We start from the raw sequence: 14,619 nt of genomic DNA, 5'->3' as shown, positions 1-14,619 counted from the left end.
CAGGACAAGAATTACAGCATAAGCGAAATAAACCAATTGCAGCACAAAATAAGAGAGGGGATAGGGCAGTCAAGTTTGAACCTTTAACCTTCTGCACTATGAAGCACTAAACAGCCATTGGTTAATTTACACTAAAATGGAAGTTGTAGCAGCAACATTGTTATTCAGTCAATACATAAATAAACTACAAGTCTCAAATATATAGTCATCTAGAGTATTAATCATAGACCAAAAGACCTACCTCTCAGCTCATTTGAAGTTTTACTGCAATTATTCAACATGTTCTAATGAGCTTTGGAGTCCACATCCGAGTAAACCAGCCACTTTCTCCGCCTCTCAAATCTATGCTTCTTCTTTTATTTTTTGTTTTATTGACCTGTGAATTTTCTGTAGACATTGTGCTCCTGAATGATAGTACCTGAGGACTTCCCGTTTCTGATGATGCATCCGCAAGTCGATTCACCATTTCCAACACCTCACTCATCTTTGGGCGTGACTTGGGGTTTCTTACTAAGCATCGGTTGGCAATAGTTGCAAGCTTTTGAGCTGACTTGATGGGGTATTTTCCCTGGAGTCTTGGGTCCAATATTTGTGAGAACTTTTTTCCATCTGATAGGTATGGCCTTACCCATTCCAAGAGTTTTTGCTCATTTCTGGGTTTGTTCCTGTCCAGAGGGCGTCGACCTGTGATGAGTTCATAAAGGAAGACCCCGTAGCTCCATACATCACTTTTGAACGTGAGACGCCCAGTTTGAACGTATTCAGGAGCTGCATATCCCATGGTTCCCACAACCTGATGGAAATTACCAATTGCATGAATATAAATATTTTAAAAATAAATATGGAAGATATAATATGTTAATATTTGATAGTAATGCACATGACAGTGATGTAAGCTGCACTAAGGGTAAAAATGGAGGAAAAAAAAAAAAGAGGGAGAGGTAAATAAAAGGAAGTTATGTTCCTCAATTTCTTTTAAACGAACCTGTTTTCTAGACATATACCTAGAGGGAAGTTCGTTCATTTTTTAACATTTCCACTCTGTTCTCTATTTAACAAGTTCCACGTCACAATATATATATATATATATATATATGTATACAATGCATAAGCAAATTGGGTCACTCAAATACACATTCCATCAAGATCGGATTGTAAAAACATACTGCTGTAGAGACATGAGTCGATCCTTCAGCAGGTCCAAGCCTGGCCAATCCAAAATCTGATAACTTAGCATTCCATTGCTCGTCCAGAAGGATATTTGAAGACTTGAAGTCCCTGAAGATGATCTGTGGAATTGATCAAACAAAGAAAAGTAAAGTAGAAAGGAAGAAAGTTAGTATAATGTACAATAGGCTCCTCACACACAGCACCAATACATTACAAACTGTAAGGAGCAGTTTTAAAGAAAGACCACATAGCAACACCTCCTGCTAATTCCTCAACTCCGAAACTAGTGCTTTCCGTCACTTTACTTTCCCCCTCAGTCATCTTTTAGGTTGGAAAAAGAAAGAGAGGTAAGGAGCCCAAGAGAAAACATGAAAATAAAATACCTGAAAACCCATTTCTTCATGCAGGTATGTTAAGCCGCGAGCAGCATCTTGGGCTATTCTCAATCTCATGGCCCATGAAAGAACCATCTCTGATCGAGCGGATAAATGATCCTCGACGCTTCCATTTGGCATAAATTCATATATCAGAAGGCGTTGGATTCCTCTTTCATCATCATCAGCACAGTAGCCAATTAATTTGACAAGGTTTGGGTGCTCTACTACTCCAAGAACGTTCACTTCTGTGACCCATTCTTTATGCCCCTACCATGCACGAGGATGGATCTAAGACTTTAGTGGAATAAAATAAGGATGGAAGATTCCCATCGCCATAAAAAAAGCACTTAAATTATCTGACACTAACATGCAGAGTTATATCTGCAGCATGCATGAGGTAAGGCTCATTAACATTTTAGGCAGGAAGAACAACCGTGGAGCAAGAACAAATTGGCCAGATAATTTTTTTTTTTCTTTTCCCCTTTTCTTTTGAACTCAACAAAGAAGAGAGATAAAGCTGTTGCAGTAAATCTAGGTACATGGTAAAGCAAAGTGTACTGGCCTACTATGAAGTTAACTTGCAATCATCTTAGTGAGACATTAAATATTTTGCCAAATTATTCCATAAAATTTAATGAGTAACTGCGACAGCTCCAGCTTAAATTGACATTTATATAAAAGCTACTTATGGTGAATTGCCCTGCATCGATAATGTTAAAGTAGGCAATCTATTCATGCTATGAATACTTTAAATTGAAAAAAAAAAAAAAAAAAAAAAAAAAAAAAAAAAAAAAAAAAAAAAAAGAAAATTCTTCATGTTCTCAACAATAACAATGTTTATCACCAAGACAAACTCATAACTTGGATTGATGCTCACAATAGATATACCTCTAAAAATAATGACAAGTAAAGTTATTTTCCTAAATGTCATAGTTCAAGAACTCTTGAAACATGATGAAGAAGACATACCTGCATCCCTCTTTTACCAAGCTGTTTCACTGCAACTTCAAGCCTTCTAGTTGGATCATCTGCACTTCTGATAGACCCTCTATAGACACAACCAAATCCACCCTCTCCAAGCATGACAGAACGGCTGAAGTTCCTGGTAGCTGACTTAAGCTCAGCAACTGTGAACACTCTAAGATTGCTGGGTCTTTGTGACACGCTAGGAAATAAGGGTCTCACAATGGATTCTGTACTGGTGCCTGAGACATTTTGAGAATTCAATTCAGACCCAGATCTCCCAACTTCATGATCAGTAAATGTCGAATTAGTGGATTGAACTGAGGTTGTCTTTACAGTCCTTGATTCATCCTTCTTGTCTGCAATGTAGAATGGGAAACACTTCATAGTGCCCCGACAACTCACATTCACAAATTTCCTCACTTTTAGATCCGGAGACGAAGAGAATCTCAATAAAATGCAGTCTACGAGTTGAGAAAATCAAAGAGTATGAATTAGTGATATGTCTCTGAGAAGAGAATATGAGGTTAGAGCAAAACTTCATACTAGACGTCAAATGATGATTTGAGTCTAAGAAACCAATAGTACAGATCTGTTGTTTGAAATATTAGGAACTCAAAACTTGCTCTTTCTAAATGTTCGTTGAATTGTTCAAAAACTAAAAATCTATCAATGATATATGCAGGAAAGACATAAACAAAAAAATAAAAATTGAAAAATGGGTTCTAAATAGAGCTTCAATCCTTTACGAAAGTTATTTTTCTACCCTTAACCAGATTCAGCAAGCTAATTTGTATGCTCCAAGTTTCCCAATTTTATGCAACTGAACCAAAATAGCAAAAATAACCCAGAGGAAAAAGAAAAGGCATCAATGGTTCTCTGCTCTCTTTAATCATTTCTCTCAAAATATTTATCTTACTAGATAACTCAATATCCAGAAAGCCTCTTTCTGAATCCAGATTCATATAAAATGAAACCAAGAAACAAACTTTATGCTTTCGTTCTTAGTTCTCATGCTCAGCCACAAATCACCATAATCAAAATAACTATGCTAATCAATACCAAAAAGAAATTATAAGAATAACAATATAAGCAAACCAATTAAACAACAAACAAAATAAAGTAAAACTTGTATTCAATATTGGAAAAATTACCTTAAATCTCTCCCAGTCAGATTTTGCAGCTTTTAGATTTGCAGCAGCTTTTCCCAAAAATACCAAAAATGAACAACTCAGAGGAATTTCTAAATGAGACTCAATTGTTGGTCCACAAGCCCCAGAGAGACTTCAAAAAGGCTAAAGAAACAACAGTATATGATTTACAGGAAGTCCTTACACGGCAGCTAGACCTGGAAAAAGCTTACCAACCAAAATAAATGAGACCCATAAAATAAAATAATAATTTCATATCAAAATAAGACAACATTTTAAGAACCAAATTCAGCCATCAAAATTTGAAATAGGGCCTTTGAAAATGAGGCAAAACCAGCAGAAAGAGAAGAAAAGTCCAAGTCTTTATGTCTTTGTTGGGGTGGATAAATGAGTCACCCGAGTCAATATGGTCTTGGATGGAATTCTGGGATTCCTTACAATAATTAATCACATCATGTTTTCTTCTTTAGAATTTGAACCTAACTATAGCAATTAATTAAAAGCTAAAGATTAATTATAATTTGTACTCTATTTGTATAAAAGTTAAATATTAAATACCCTCATGATATCATGATATATATATATATATTTTAATTGTTTTCTAATTTTATTATTTTAATTTAACTATTAATATAATTTAAATTAATATTATTTTTAGTAAATAATTAAGCATTAACTCCTTTCAAATAATAAAACATTTAATTTTTTTAATAATTAATAAAATTAATAATATTATAATATCATTTCAAAATAATTACAATCTCAGCTCATAAATTTTAGATTTTAGTGTCTTTTTTTATACTTCTATTCACCCTGAGATTTTTTTTTTTGAAATTATTCATTTTGAGGTTAATATATCCAAATATTTACTCATATCAACTCTATATTGTTTATTAGTAATATTCAAATACTTAATAATAAATTCATATAATATTATTTGAATTAAAAAAAACTAATTATAGATAATGATTTAAAAATTGAATTTTTTTAATTTCTTAATTGGGTAAATAGCTATTTAATTCATCAGGTTTGGTTGTAATTATAAACTATATATTGGCCTAAATAGTCAAATGTTTTATGTTATTGAATCTAGAAAGTTAGTTTGTTGAACAAAAATACTGAATAATCTCATAGACTGATTAGTGTATCTACTAAATAAAAAGAGTGAAATTGTAATTATGATTAAATTTTATTTGAGGGACTAAATAGTTATTTACCTTTATTACATTAATAATTAATAATTTATTTGGTAAAACAGGATCAGCTAAAACAGAGAGCAAGAGCATGTGAATTGATAAACGACACACCATTAATTTAAAGAATGTTGTATCTCCAGTAAACGACGAGACCAAGTTTCCGCTAAACAGGGACAAAACACCGCAAAAGGAGGGTGAAACGGCAGGTGTAACAAAAAATACACTACGGTAACTCAAATGAGACAAAATGTGCAGCTGTCAAATGACCGGTCGTTGAACCATGGCATGAAAACAAAAATAAGAAAAAGAAAAAACAAAAACGAGGAAAAAACATGATAAGAAATAATATCTACTTGAACGGTTGAGTTATATATTGGCATTTTGAAAAATAAGAAAATATATTAATCATTTTTGTTATATTAAAAAAAAAATTAACTACACCTTACATATCTAATAACGATAATATTATTTAGCTATGAGCTAGCTATTCTTTTTCTATATATAAAGAGTTGAAGGTTGAATATGAAACAGATAAAACAATTGTCAATGAAGTGGTAGTTTGGTTAATATTTTTACTTACGTGGAAAGTTAGAGGCTTCGAATTTGAATTTTTTCGATTACAGATATTTTCATCAGTTTGGTGAATTAAGGAGGGGACTTCCCCCTATTATATAACTCGCAGTGTCATATGGGCTATAAAAAAAATCTCCAACAAATTAAAAACAAAAATAGATAAAAAATTATTTTTTCATACACTTAATTAACAAACAGATAAAAAGAAATACATAAATACTGAAATAAAAAATTTGATTAACTTCATAAAACAACTATGATAATTCAACCAAATAAATGGAGGGTCAAAGTTTGTCACTTTACACTTTTGCGATTGACATTCAAAAGCCCATCATAAACGTTTTTTCTACTCAGTGATTTTCCTTGAAGTACGCCAGCCGTTTGATATATTGCTTGAATGGAAAAGACGATAATTTTTGAACGTAATTTGGTATGCTACACATCAGGTGAGCTCATGCAGTTATCTCACGTGCTATGCACACACGCACACCCGCACACATTTCCCCTTCAACGTAGGGACTTGTTTCTCCCCGCCATCTCTTCTCCCTAAAATGAAGGACTTCCTTTCAATACCCAAGTAATTGACTCCACTACTTTGACCCAAGTTCTTCTGTTTTTCTTCTTTCCAATCCTTTCATGACTCACCCACCATCAGCTTTTCCACTTTCTTTTGACATGTTCAAGGACCCATTACTCAGTTTTTGTCTGTTAGATTCATAATTTGCTTCAAAGCTGGGAATTTGTTGTTGTTGTTGTTATATTTCTTGAAAGATTGAAGCTTTTCTTTGTTGAGGATGCCATGGTTGAGCCCCAATGTTTTTTTGCATATTCGGGCTCACATTGTCATTCAGGGAATTTGTTATGCTTGTTATTCATAGTTAGTTGTTTGAGAGGTTCTACTTTTGGAAATGAGCAGAGTGAAGATCAATATTTTCTGGGTACTTTTGCTTCTTTTTATTGTTTTAAATTTAGTTTCGTGTGTTCGTTGTGTCGAAGAGGATGAATATAGAGAGACAGGTAACCCAGCCTTGGTTCCTGTTCTCACAGAGATGCTTTATAACCGACTTTCGAATCTGAGCACAGTATTTAGTGATGCTATATTAGAGACATCTAACTTTTGCATAAAGAATGTGTGAGTAGTTTTTTTTTTCCAAATTTCTTTACGAACTCCAATTCTTCTTCATCTTTTAATCTATTTTTTGAAGGGTTAATCTTCATGTGTTTCAGGAAAAAGGATTGGGATGGGGCATTCAATTTTAAAGGACAGTTGGATTTCCTAACTAATTGTATAAAGAAGACTAAAGGTATGAGCTTTAGAAAATTTAAAATTGCAATGTTTCCATTTGAAACACATTATCAACAATGTTTTCTATACTTCTGACATGCTCAAGGGATTCATGATTCATGACGCCTTTTATTTGAAGTGGAAAAAAAAAATCAGAGGCACAAGTTAACAAGAAGACCATGGACTGATATATGCTTGCATGCCATAATAGCTACTTTCTTTGTTATGAGTCAACTTTTTGTTATGGTTCACCAATTACCAACTACAAATGATGGTGAAAAGATTTTTGGATCTTTTTTTTTTCATGCCAACTTCCTTCAGCTTAAAAGACGGCAATTACCACTTCATGATGTAGATAAACCAACAGCTGTAGAATATGTAATACATACATTTCATGCTGATTTATTATAACTTACTTTGCTATTCCGAAAATTTTTGTATGCTTGTAAATTTGCCTAATTACTCATTATAGTTGTGATTCAATAAACAGGAGATGTCACACACCGACTTTGTAATGCAGCAGAAATTAATTTCTATTTCAGTAGTCACTTTATAGAGGGAGCAACAAGTGCCAATTTCTTGGAACCTAATAAGAACTGCAATTTGAGCTCTTGGCCTTCTGGATGTGAACCAGGATGGAGTTGTACTACTAGCCAAAATCAGAAAGTTGATCTTGAAGATTTAAAGGACATTCCTACTAGGACTAATGACTGTCAACCTTGTTGTGAGGGGTTCTTCTGCCCTCAGGGTCTCACTTGCATGATTCGTAAGTGCATATTATCATATTGCCTCCGAATATTTCAGATCTGATTATGCTTTCCTCCTTTTTTTTTTTTTTTTTACCATAACATTTTTACACGGTTAATGCTTTCTTTTTTCATAGTCTTTGATTATATATTTCCACTCGTTTGTGATGATGATGGATTGACACGCTAACACCATTATTTGATAGGAAGTGAACATTATATGAGATCCTGCTTCATTTTCCGCATAAGGTTTCTTCACTCATTAGAATTTTGTCACAAAACATGATTAAATATCATTTTATAACTTCACATTGACCTTGTGGTAATTCATAAAAGAAATGAAAAGTTTTATACGGACTAGTGATATCAGAAATGTTTATTGCTTGAAAGTTGATACAATTCAACAAATTGATGAAAGTGATAGAACATCTAATACATTTATTATTTTTCTTTTATGTTCTTGTAAATGAAGCTTGCCCTTTAGGTTCGTATTGTCCAGTTGCAAAACTCAATAAAGCTACTGGAGTTTGTGAGCCGTAAGTTCATATACTTGTTTTTGAAATTTTACTAGTATTCGAAGTCCCTAATAATTTATGCTTTGTATTATAAATTAATATTCATTAGTAGAAAAAAATTGCAGATATAGTTACCAAATACCCCCTGGACAGCCAAATCATACCTGTGGTAGTGCGGATATTTGGTCTCATATCGGTAACAGTGATATATTCTGCCCACCAGGGTCGTACTGCCCGACTACCACACTTAAAGTTTCTTGCAGTACTGGGTATTGCTTTTTATCCCAAAACCCTTCTTTTAATTGCTTGAAGCATGTACTCTTGCTATTATTGTCAAAAAAAATTTGAATTAGTATCAGCAATTTGTTTAATCTGTCTTTATGCACAATTTGATAGTGCATTAATTGGTGCTTAGCAACTTATTTACTAACTTTGTTTTTTCAATGCAAACAGGCATTATTGCATGAGGGGTTCCACTTCTCAAAAATGTAAGTTTTAAGTTGTTTCATTGAATCTCATTCCTCCATACCAGTTAAAGATTCAGAATCTCTCTTAGTTAATTAATTTGGAATTCCTAATCTTTACAGGAAAGGAAAAGGAAAAAAATAAAAAAAAATACCTGGCACTGTTCTATTGTATATACAAGCTAATAGTAATTAGCTGTCAAAGCTTTTAGGAAGGAATAACTTAGAATGTCAAAAATAAAACAATCTTGAGTGAAGTAATTCAAACAAGTGTCGAATCAATTCATTTGATTAGTGTCTACATATCTGTCTTTCTCCGACATATGTTCCATTTTGAATATCTACCAGCTCTGAGATTTGTCTGATAAGCCATAATTTTTCGAGAGAATAAAATTGCATTAAGTGTAGGGATAAAAGTAGAACTTATATTGATGTACCATTTGAAATTTATCTCTAAAAAAATAAAAAAAATGAAGTTGCCATTTTGTTGTTACCAAAACTTTCTTCTTTTTATCTTGACAAGAAGACAATAAACATTAGAATGATGGAGGAGATGTATTGCAACTAAATGGGTACAACATTCTTTATCCGTAAACTGTATAATGTTGCCTTAGATCATTCTCTAGTGCTTATTGCTTTTGTTTTCCATGGAAAAGGAAGTTTATGAAATTTTTATCAATTTCTTTGCAGCATGCTTCAAGTTGACCACCTGTAAACCAAATACTGCAAATCAGAATCTTCATGCTTATGGGGTCATCCTTATTGTAAGTCATTGCTTGATGCTGGAATGAAAAATGGCTTGCAAAATCAAAATTTTCTCAGTTGCAGCATTCAACTTGTATATGCTTTTCCAACAATCTATGATCATTTTTTTTTTGAGATTTCTTGGCTTGAAGAATTCTTTGGCAACTTAAAATTTTCTGAAAAAAAGCAAAGAAAATCCTCTAGACATCAACTTAGCATTTCTTTTCAAAAATTTTCTATAATATCCAAAAACTTCCCAACTATGTTCTTACTGAGTGACTCGGATTGTTCACGTGAGAATACATGGGGTTGCAGGGAATACACCAAGAAAACATGCACTTAATGCCATTATAACTAGTCAAAGTCACATTTGGGGCTCTGCACAATTGCTTAGATAGCTCAGTTTGACCTCAGAGTAGGACAAATCCAATAAGACCACATAAGAGAACTAGGCAAGCCCCACACAATCACACTATTGAAGGGGAGTATCATGGGCTATTCCCTTTGCTAGTTGGAAGCAGTGGCATTAAACATTCTTCAAAATATTTGCTTGTGTAGGTTGCGTTAACTACTCTGCTTCTCATTATCGTTAACTGGTCTGATCAAGCTCTATCTGTACGAGAAAGAAAAGCAGCCAAACACAGAGAACTTGCATTAAGGCAAGCAAAAGAAACTGCACAAGCACGTGAGAGGTGGAAAGCTGCAAAAGATGTTGCCAAGCAACGTGCACTTGGATTGCAAGCACAGCTTTCTCGTACTTTCTCTCGCCAAAGATCTAGAACGCAGCCAGAGCAACTGACAGTTCAAGTTAAACACAGGTCAGAGGATGTTTCAACTAGCACTTCAAGTCCATCTGAACAATCACCTTCAGCAAAAGAACCAAGCAACCTCACAAAAATGATGCGTGCTATTGAGGATGATCCAAATAGCCAAGAAGGCTTTAATTTGGAGACTGGAGATAAAAACGTAAAAAAGAATATGCCAAAGGGTAAAAAATTGCATAGTCACAGCCAAATTTTTAAGTATGCGTATGGTCAGCTTGAGAAGGAAAGAGCCATGCAGGAGCAACAAAAGAACCTGACCTTCTCAGGGGTGATCTCAATGGCTACTGAGGTTGATATCAAGACTAGACCAGTGATAGAGGTTGCTTTTAAAGATTTAACACTCACTTTGAAAGGAAAAAAGAAACATCTTCTTAGGTGTGTCACTGGGAAAATCATGCCAGGCCGAGTTTCTGCTGTCATGGGTCCATCTGGAGCTGGCAAGACAACTTTTCTTTCTGCTTTGGCAGGAAAAGTAACTGGATGCACTGTGACAGGTTTAATTCTTATAAATGGGAAAAATGAGTCTATTCATTCGTATAAAAAAATTATTGGATTTGTTCCACAAGATGATATTGTGCATGGCAACTTAACCGTGGAAGAGAATCTACGATTCAGTGCAAGATGCAGGTAAGCCACTTTAACTTGTTTCATGGCAGTTCCCATATTCATTTTATTCATGGTTCTCATTTCATTCCGTTAGAAATAATCAAACTTCATGATTTCTTTTGCATATTAGTAAATATTATTTCATGATTTCATCACCCATATTTTTGTCTTTTAGATGGAAAGTTCTCTTCAATCTTCATAATTGCTTAAAATCTTCCTCATACATTGTGCCACTTGAAATGTTAACTTCCAATTTGTGATTGAGATGTCAGTTTCTATCTATTTTATTCTGATTGGTCTCTCTTTCTCTTGTTGGGTTTCTTCATATTGGAGATTATCTGCTGATATGCCAAAGGCTGACAAGGTTCTGGTCATTGAAAGAGTTATCGAGTCCTTGGGATTACAGGCAATTAGAGATTCTTTGGTTGGGACAGTGGAAAAAAGAGGAATTTCTGGAGGCCAGAGGAAACGTGTGAATGTTGGGCTTGAAATGGTCATGGAACCTTCATTATTGATTTTGGATGAGCCCACATCAGGTTTGGACAGTGCATCTTCAATGTTACTTCTAAGAGCACTAAGACGTGAAGCTCTTGAAGGGGTAAACATCAGCATGGTAGTTCATCAACCTAGGTATCTTCTCTCTGGTTAACCTTGATCCAAAATGCTGTAATGAATATGCTCTTTCAGTGAAATGTTAAATCATTGAGAAATGTAATTGGTGTGGTGATCAGCGTAGCATGAATAGGTCCACTTAATAAATTTTATTACAAATATTCAATACTTTTCAATGAAATCATTACAAAAATACATAAAATTGGCAGAATTTAATGTTTAATTTCTTCTGATCCAGCTATTCATTGTTCAAGATGTTTGATGATTTCATACTTCTGGCAAAAGGTGGTCTTACCGTGTATCATGGACCGACGAAGAAAGTTGAAGAATACTTTTCTGGCCTTGGGATCACTGTACCAGATCGTGTTACGCCTCCAGACCATTTCATTGACATTCTGGAGGGCATAGTAAAACCAAACTCAAATGTAACTCATGAACAACTTCCTATCAGATGGATGCTACATAATGGGTATGCAATTCCTCCAGATATGCTGAAATATGCTGATTCACTTGACACAACATCAACACATTCAAATACAAGTAATACAACAGATCCTAATGCTGAAGACACTGAACATTCTTTTGCTGGAGATTTGTGGGAGGATGTAAAGTATAATGTTGAGCTACAGAAAGATCGTATACAATACAACTTTTTGAGATCTAAGGATTTATCTTACCGAAGAACTCCTAGTGTAGGCCGCCAGTTTAGATATTTCCTTGGGAGGTACTGCAGCCATTTTTATTATTTTTCTTACAAACAGAAACGTTAAAAAAAAAAAAAAAGTGTATTTCTAAGTTATGATCAATCTGCATCTCCTAGATTTTTCAGAAGAATCTGAACAAGAATATCTGGCTCGGCTAATATTTCTAGAAAATCAAGCACCAGGATATGAAATTACTTGAATACTAGAAATCTGTTAGTAAAATTGGTAATTCCATGGCCTCTCATTTCATGTTTGTAATATGACCATTTTATTATATGACTATTCTTTTCAGGGTTTGCAAGCAACGGCTACGAGAAGCTAGACTACAAGCTGTTGATTACCTGATTCTATTACTAGCTGGAGCCTGCTTAGGAACTCTTACTAAAGTAGATGATGAAACATTTGGGTCCAGTGGCTACACTTTTACTGTCATTGCTGTTTGTAAGTTATGAAAATGAACAATCATGATGTTATTAAACTTGACTTGCTCTTTGCCATTAGAACTTGTCCTTCAAACCACTTTTAATTTCATTTGCATCTCAATCATTTATAAAAATAATTTTTTCTCTTACCAAGCATAATTTATAAGCTGCTAATAAAGCAGCAGCACAAGCTATTAAATGCAATTCATTTTTTATTTAGTCTATTTTGTGTCATGTTGTCTCTCATGTACAATCTTCTTTTCTGACTTGCAGCATTGCTATGCAAGATTGCAGCATTAAGATCTTTTTCCCAGGACAAATTACACTACTGGAGAGAGAGGGCAGGAGGAATCAGCAGTCTAGCTTATTTTTTATCGAAAGATACACTTGACCATTTCAATACAATTGTCAAACCTATGGTTTATTTATCTATGTTCTATTTCTTCAACAACCCTAGATCAACCTTTACAGACAATTACATTGTTTTGGTTTGCCTTGTGTACTGTGTGACTGGCATAGCTTATATCTTTGCCATCTACCTTCCACCTAGCACTGCTCAACTGGTACATCCTTTGAAGATTTTTACTGATCCTTCATGATTCATTGATACAGGGTTTTTGAGTTTTCTAGCTAATATGCATCTTCCCTGTTTTCTACTACACATGCAGTGGTCAGTGCTTATTCCTGTTGTCCTGACACTTATTGCAACTCAGGAACAAACTGGACTGGTGAAGCATTTGGGAACTTTGTGCTACCCGAAGTGGGCCATGGAAGCTTTTATCATTGCAAATGCTGAAAGGTCAGTTGTTGTCTTTTCCTCCTTTTCCTTCTTTTTTGCCTATCAGGATCATTTATGGACACGGTTACTTGCTTGGATATGCACAATGTACGTAAAAGACATATAAGCATGCTTAGGTGAAAAGTTATCACTATTCCCATGCAAAGTTAAATATTGTTTTATGAAATTTTAGCTCAAAAAAATTATTATGGAAATCAGGTTGTTTCACAAATCAATTGAAGACTATTTCATTTCTGAGAAATTTCCTGCAATTGAAAATTCTTTGCTGTCTGCTTTGAGGCATAAAAAGCTTGATGGCAGAAAGAAAACTCCGTTTTCAAGATGCATCTCTCTTGCCAGATTTCTTTCCTTTAATATTTGCATGCAAGTTCAACTAGTCAAAATACAAAATTCTCATCGTGACTGTATAGTTATCTTTGGTGCCTGATTCTTAACAGAAACATGTCAAGATTACAAAGCAGAAACTTTAAATGAAAAATAGAAAATTTAACAGCAATGAAATGCATATCTTTATAGCAGTTTTCAACCACCAGCAAAACCTGTACATGATGTGTATGCAAGAACCAAATGAATAACCCATAAGCTGATTTAGTTTTTTGGTTGTCTATATATAGATACTCTGGCGTCTGGCTGATAACTCGCTGCCATTCATTAATGCAAAACGGCTATGATCTTGGTCACCGGAATCTTTGTTTAGAGCTTCTGATTCTTACTGGCATACTCAGCCGTTTTACAGCTTACTTTATGCTGATAACCTTCCAAAAGAGATGAGTTGGGAAGTTACCCTTCTTGTTGATGTATTTTACTGTACAGAAGATCATTCAAATCCAGTTTTCATACCCTTGTATTATAAAAACCCAGCATGGTATGAATCCATACAAAGCAAATTCCTCAAAATGACAGAAACATAATACAGATGGCAAACAAATTACATTAGTCAGTTTAGAGTAGGGTGTAATTACCCAAGTTAGGTTTTATGATCATTTTCTTTTTAAACTTGTTATGTGACTATTGTTTTGGAGACTAGGAAGCTGACACATTTCATCTCTTATGAGGATGCAAACGAAATAGACTTGTTGTTATATTTCATTGTTGTATTGTCCTGTCTATTTTCATTGATTTCACTCTGGGCTTCATTGCATCCAAGAGTATCATTAAACTCTAATCAGTATGGATGATACTTGGCTATTTTCAATGAGGGTTATAAATTTTGGCAAATAATGTGATTTTCATTGATTTGAATTAATTGGAGTTTGCTCGAGTTGTAAAATTTAAACCTTTCATGGATTTATCAGATTTCTCAATTTTATTATTTTAGAAAGGTGGAAAAGAGAAAAATCTTAGATCATTGGTGGAATTTTCTTAATTTCATTTTTTTTTATTAATGATGGAATTTTAACCATTTAAAAATCTATATTTTAGATTCAATGGAATTATGGTTGTAAACGAGCTGAATTGGGCTTTGGTG

At 34.0% G+C, this 14,619-nt stretch overlaps 2 protein-coding genes across 4 annotated transcripts; one reads left to right on the top strand and one right to left on the bottom strand.

Annotated features, from left to right (window-relative positions):
* Positions 1–74: 74 nt before the first annotated feature.
* LOC105642240 (Protein kinase superfamily protein) lies at positions 75–4,088 on the bottom strand. The gene is made up of 5 exons (XM_089718249.1): positions 3,665–4,088; positions 2,517–2,974; positions 1,554–1,814; positions 1,167–1,289; positions 75–793 (listed from the first exon to the last, which is right to left on the bottom strand). Exons 2-5 carry the CDS (start codon positions 2,895–2,897, stop codon positions 275–277), a joined length of 1,284 nt encoding a protein of 427 aa, XP_089574375.1. The 5' UTR covers positions 2,898–2,974; positions 3,665–4,088; the 3' UTR covers positions 75–274.
* Positions 4,089–5,724: 1,636 nt separating this feature from the next.
* NAP12 (non-intrinsic ABC protein 12) lies at positions 5,725–14,260 on the top strand. 3 transcript variants are annotated; one of them, XM_020682564.3, is made up of 14 exons: positions 5,725–5,876; positions 6,658–6,734; positions 7,206–7,481; positions 7,934–7,997; positions 8,102–8,245; positions 8,430–8,464; positions 9,131–9,204; positions 9,743–10,635; positions 10,948–11,244; positions 11,465–11,950; positions 12,223–12,371; positions 12,626–12,915; positions 13,021–13,151; positions 13,766–14,260. In XM_020682564.3, the coding sequence occupies exons 1-14, from the start codon at positions 5,863–5,865 to the stop codon at positions 13,920–13,922; spliced, it is 3,087 nt and encodes a 1,028-aa protein (XP_020538223.1). In that variant the 5' UTR covers positions 5,725–5,862; the 3' UTR covers positions 13,923–14,260. The 3 variants fall into 3 exon arrangements, with proteins under 3 accessions (XP_020538223.1, XP_020538221.1, XP_012082390.1); XM_020682562.3 differs by lacking the exon at positions 5,725–5,876 and adding an exon at positions 5,887–6,562 and having other exon boundaries at positions 13,066–13,151; XM_012227000.4 differs by lacking the exon at positions 5,725–5,876 and adding an exon at positions 5,888–6,562.
* Positions 14,261–14,619: the final 359 nt, after the last annotated feature.

Source organism: Jatropha curcas, chromosome 2, assembly GCF_041381405.1.
Source record: "Jatropha curcas cultivar XTBG-Jc1 chromosome 2, XTBG_Jcur_1.0, whole genome shotgun sequence".
Lineage (NCBI taxonomy): Eukaryota > Viridiplantae > Streptophyta > Magnoliopsida > Malpighiales > Euphorbiaceae > Jatropha > Jatropha curcas.
The sequence above is the reverse complement of the archived record's forward strand: the minus strand, read 5'-3'. Positions and strand labels throughout refer to the sequence as shown.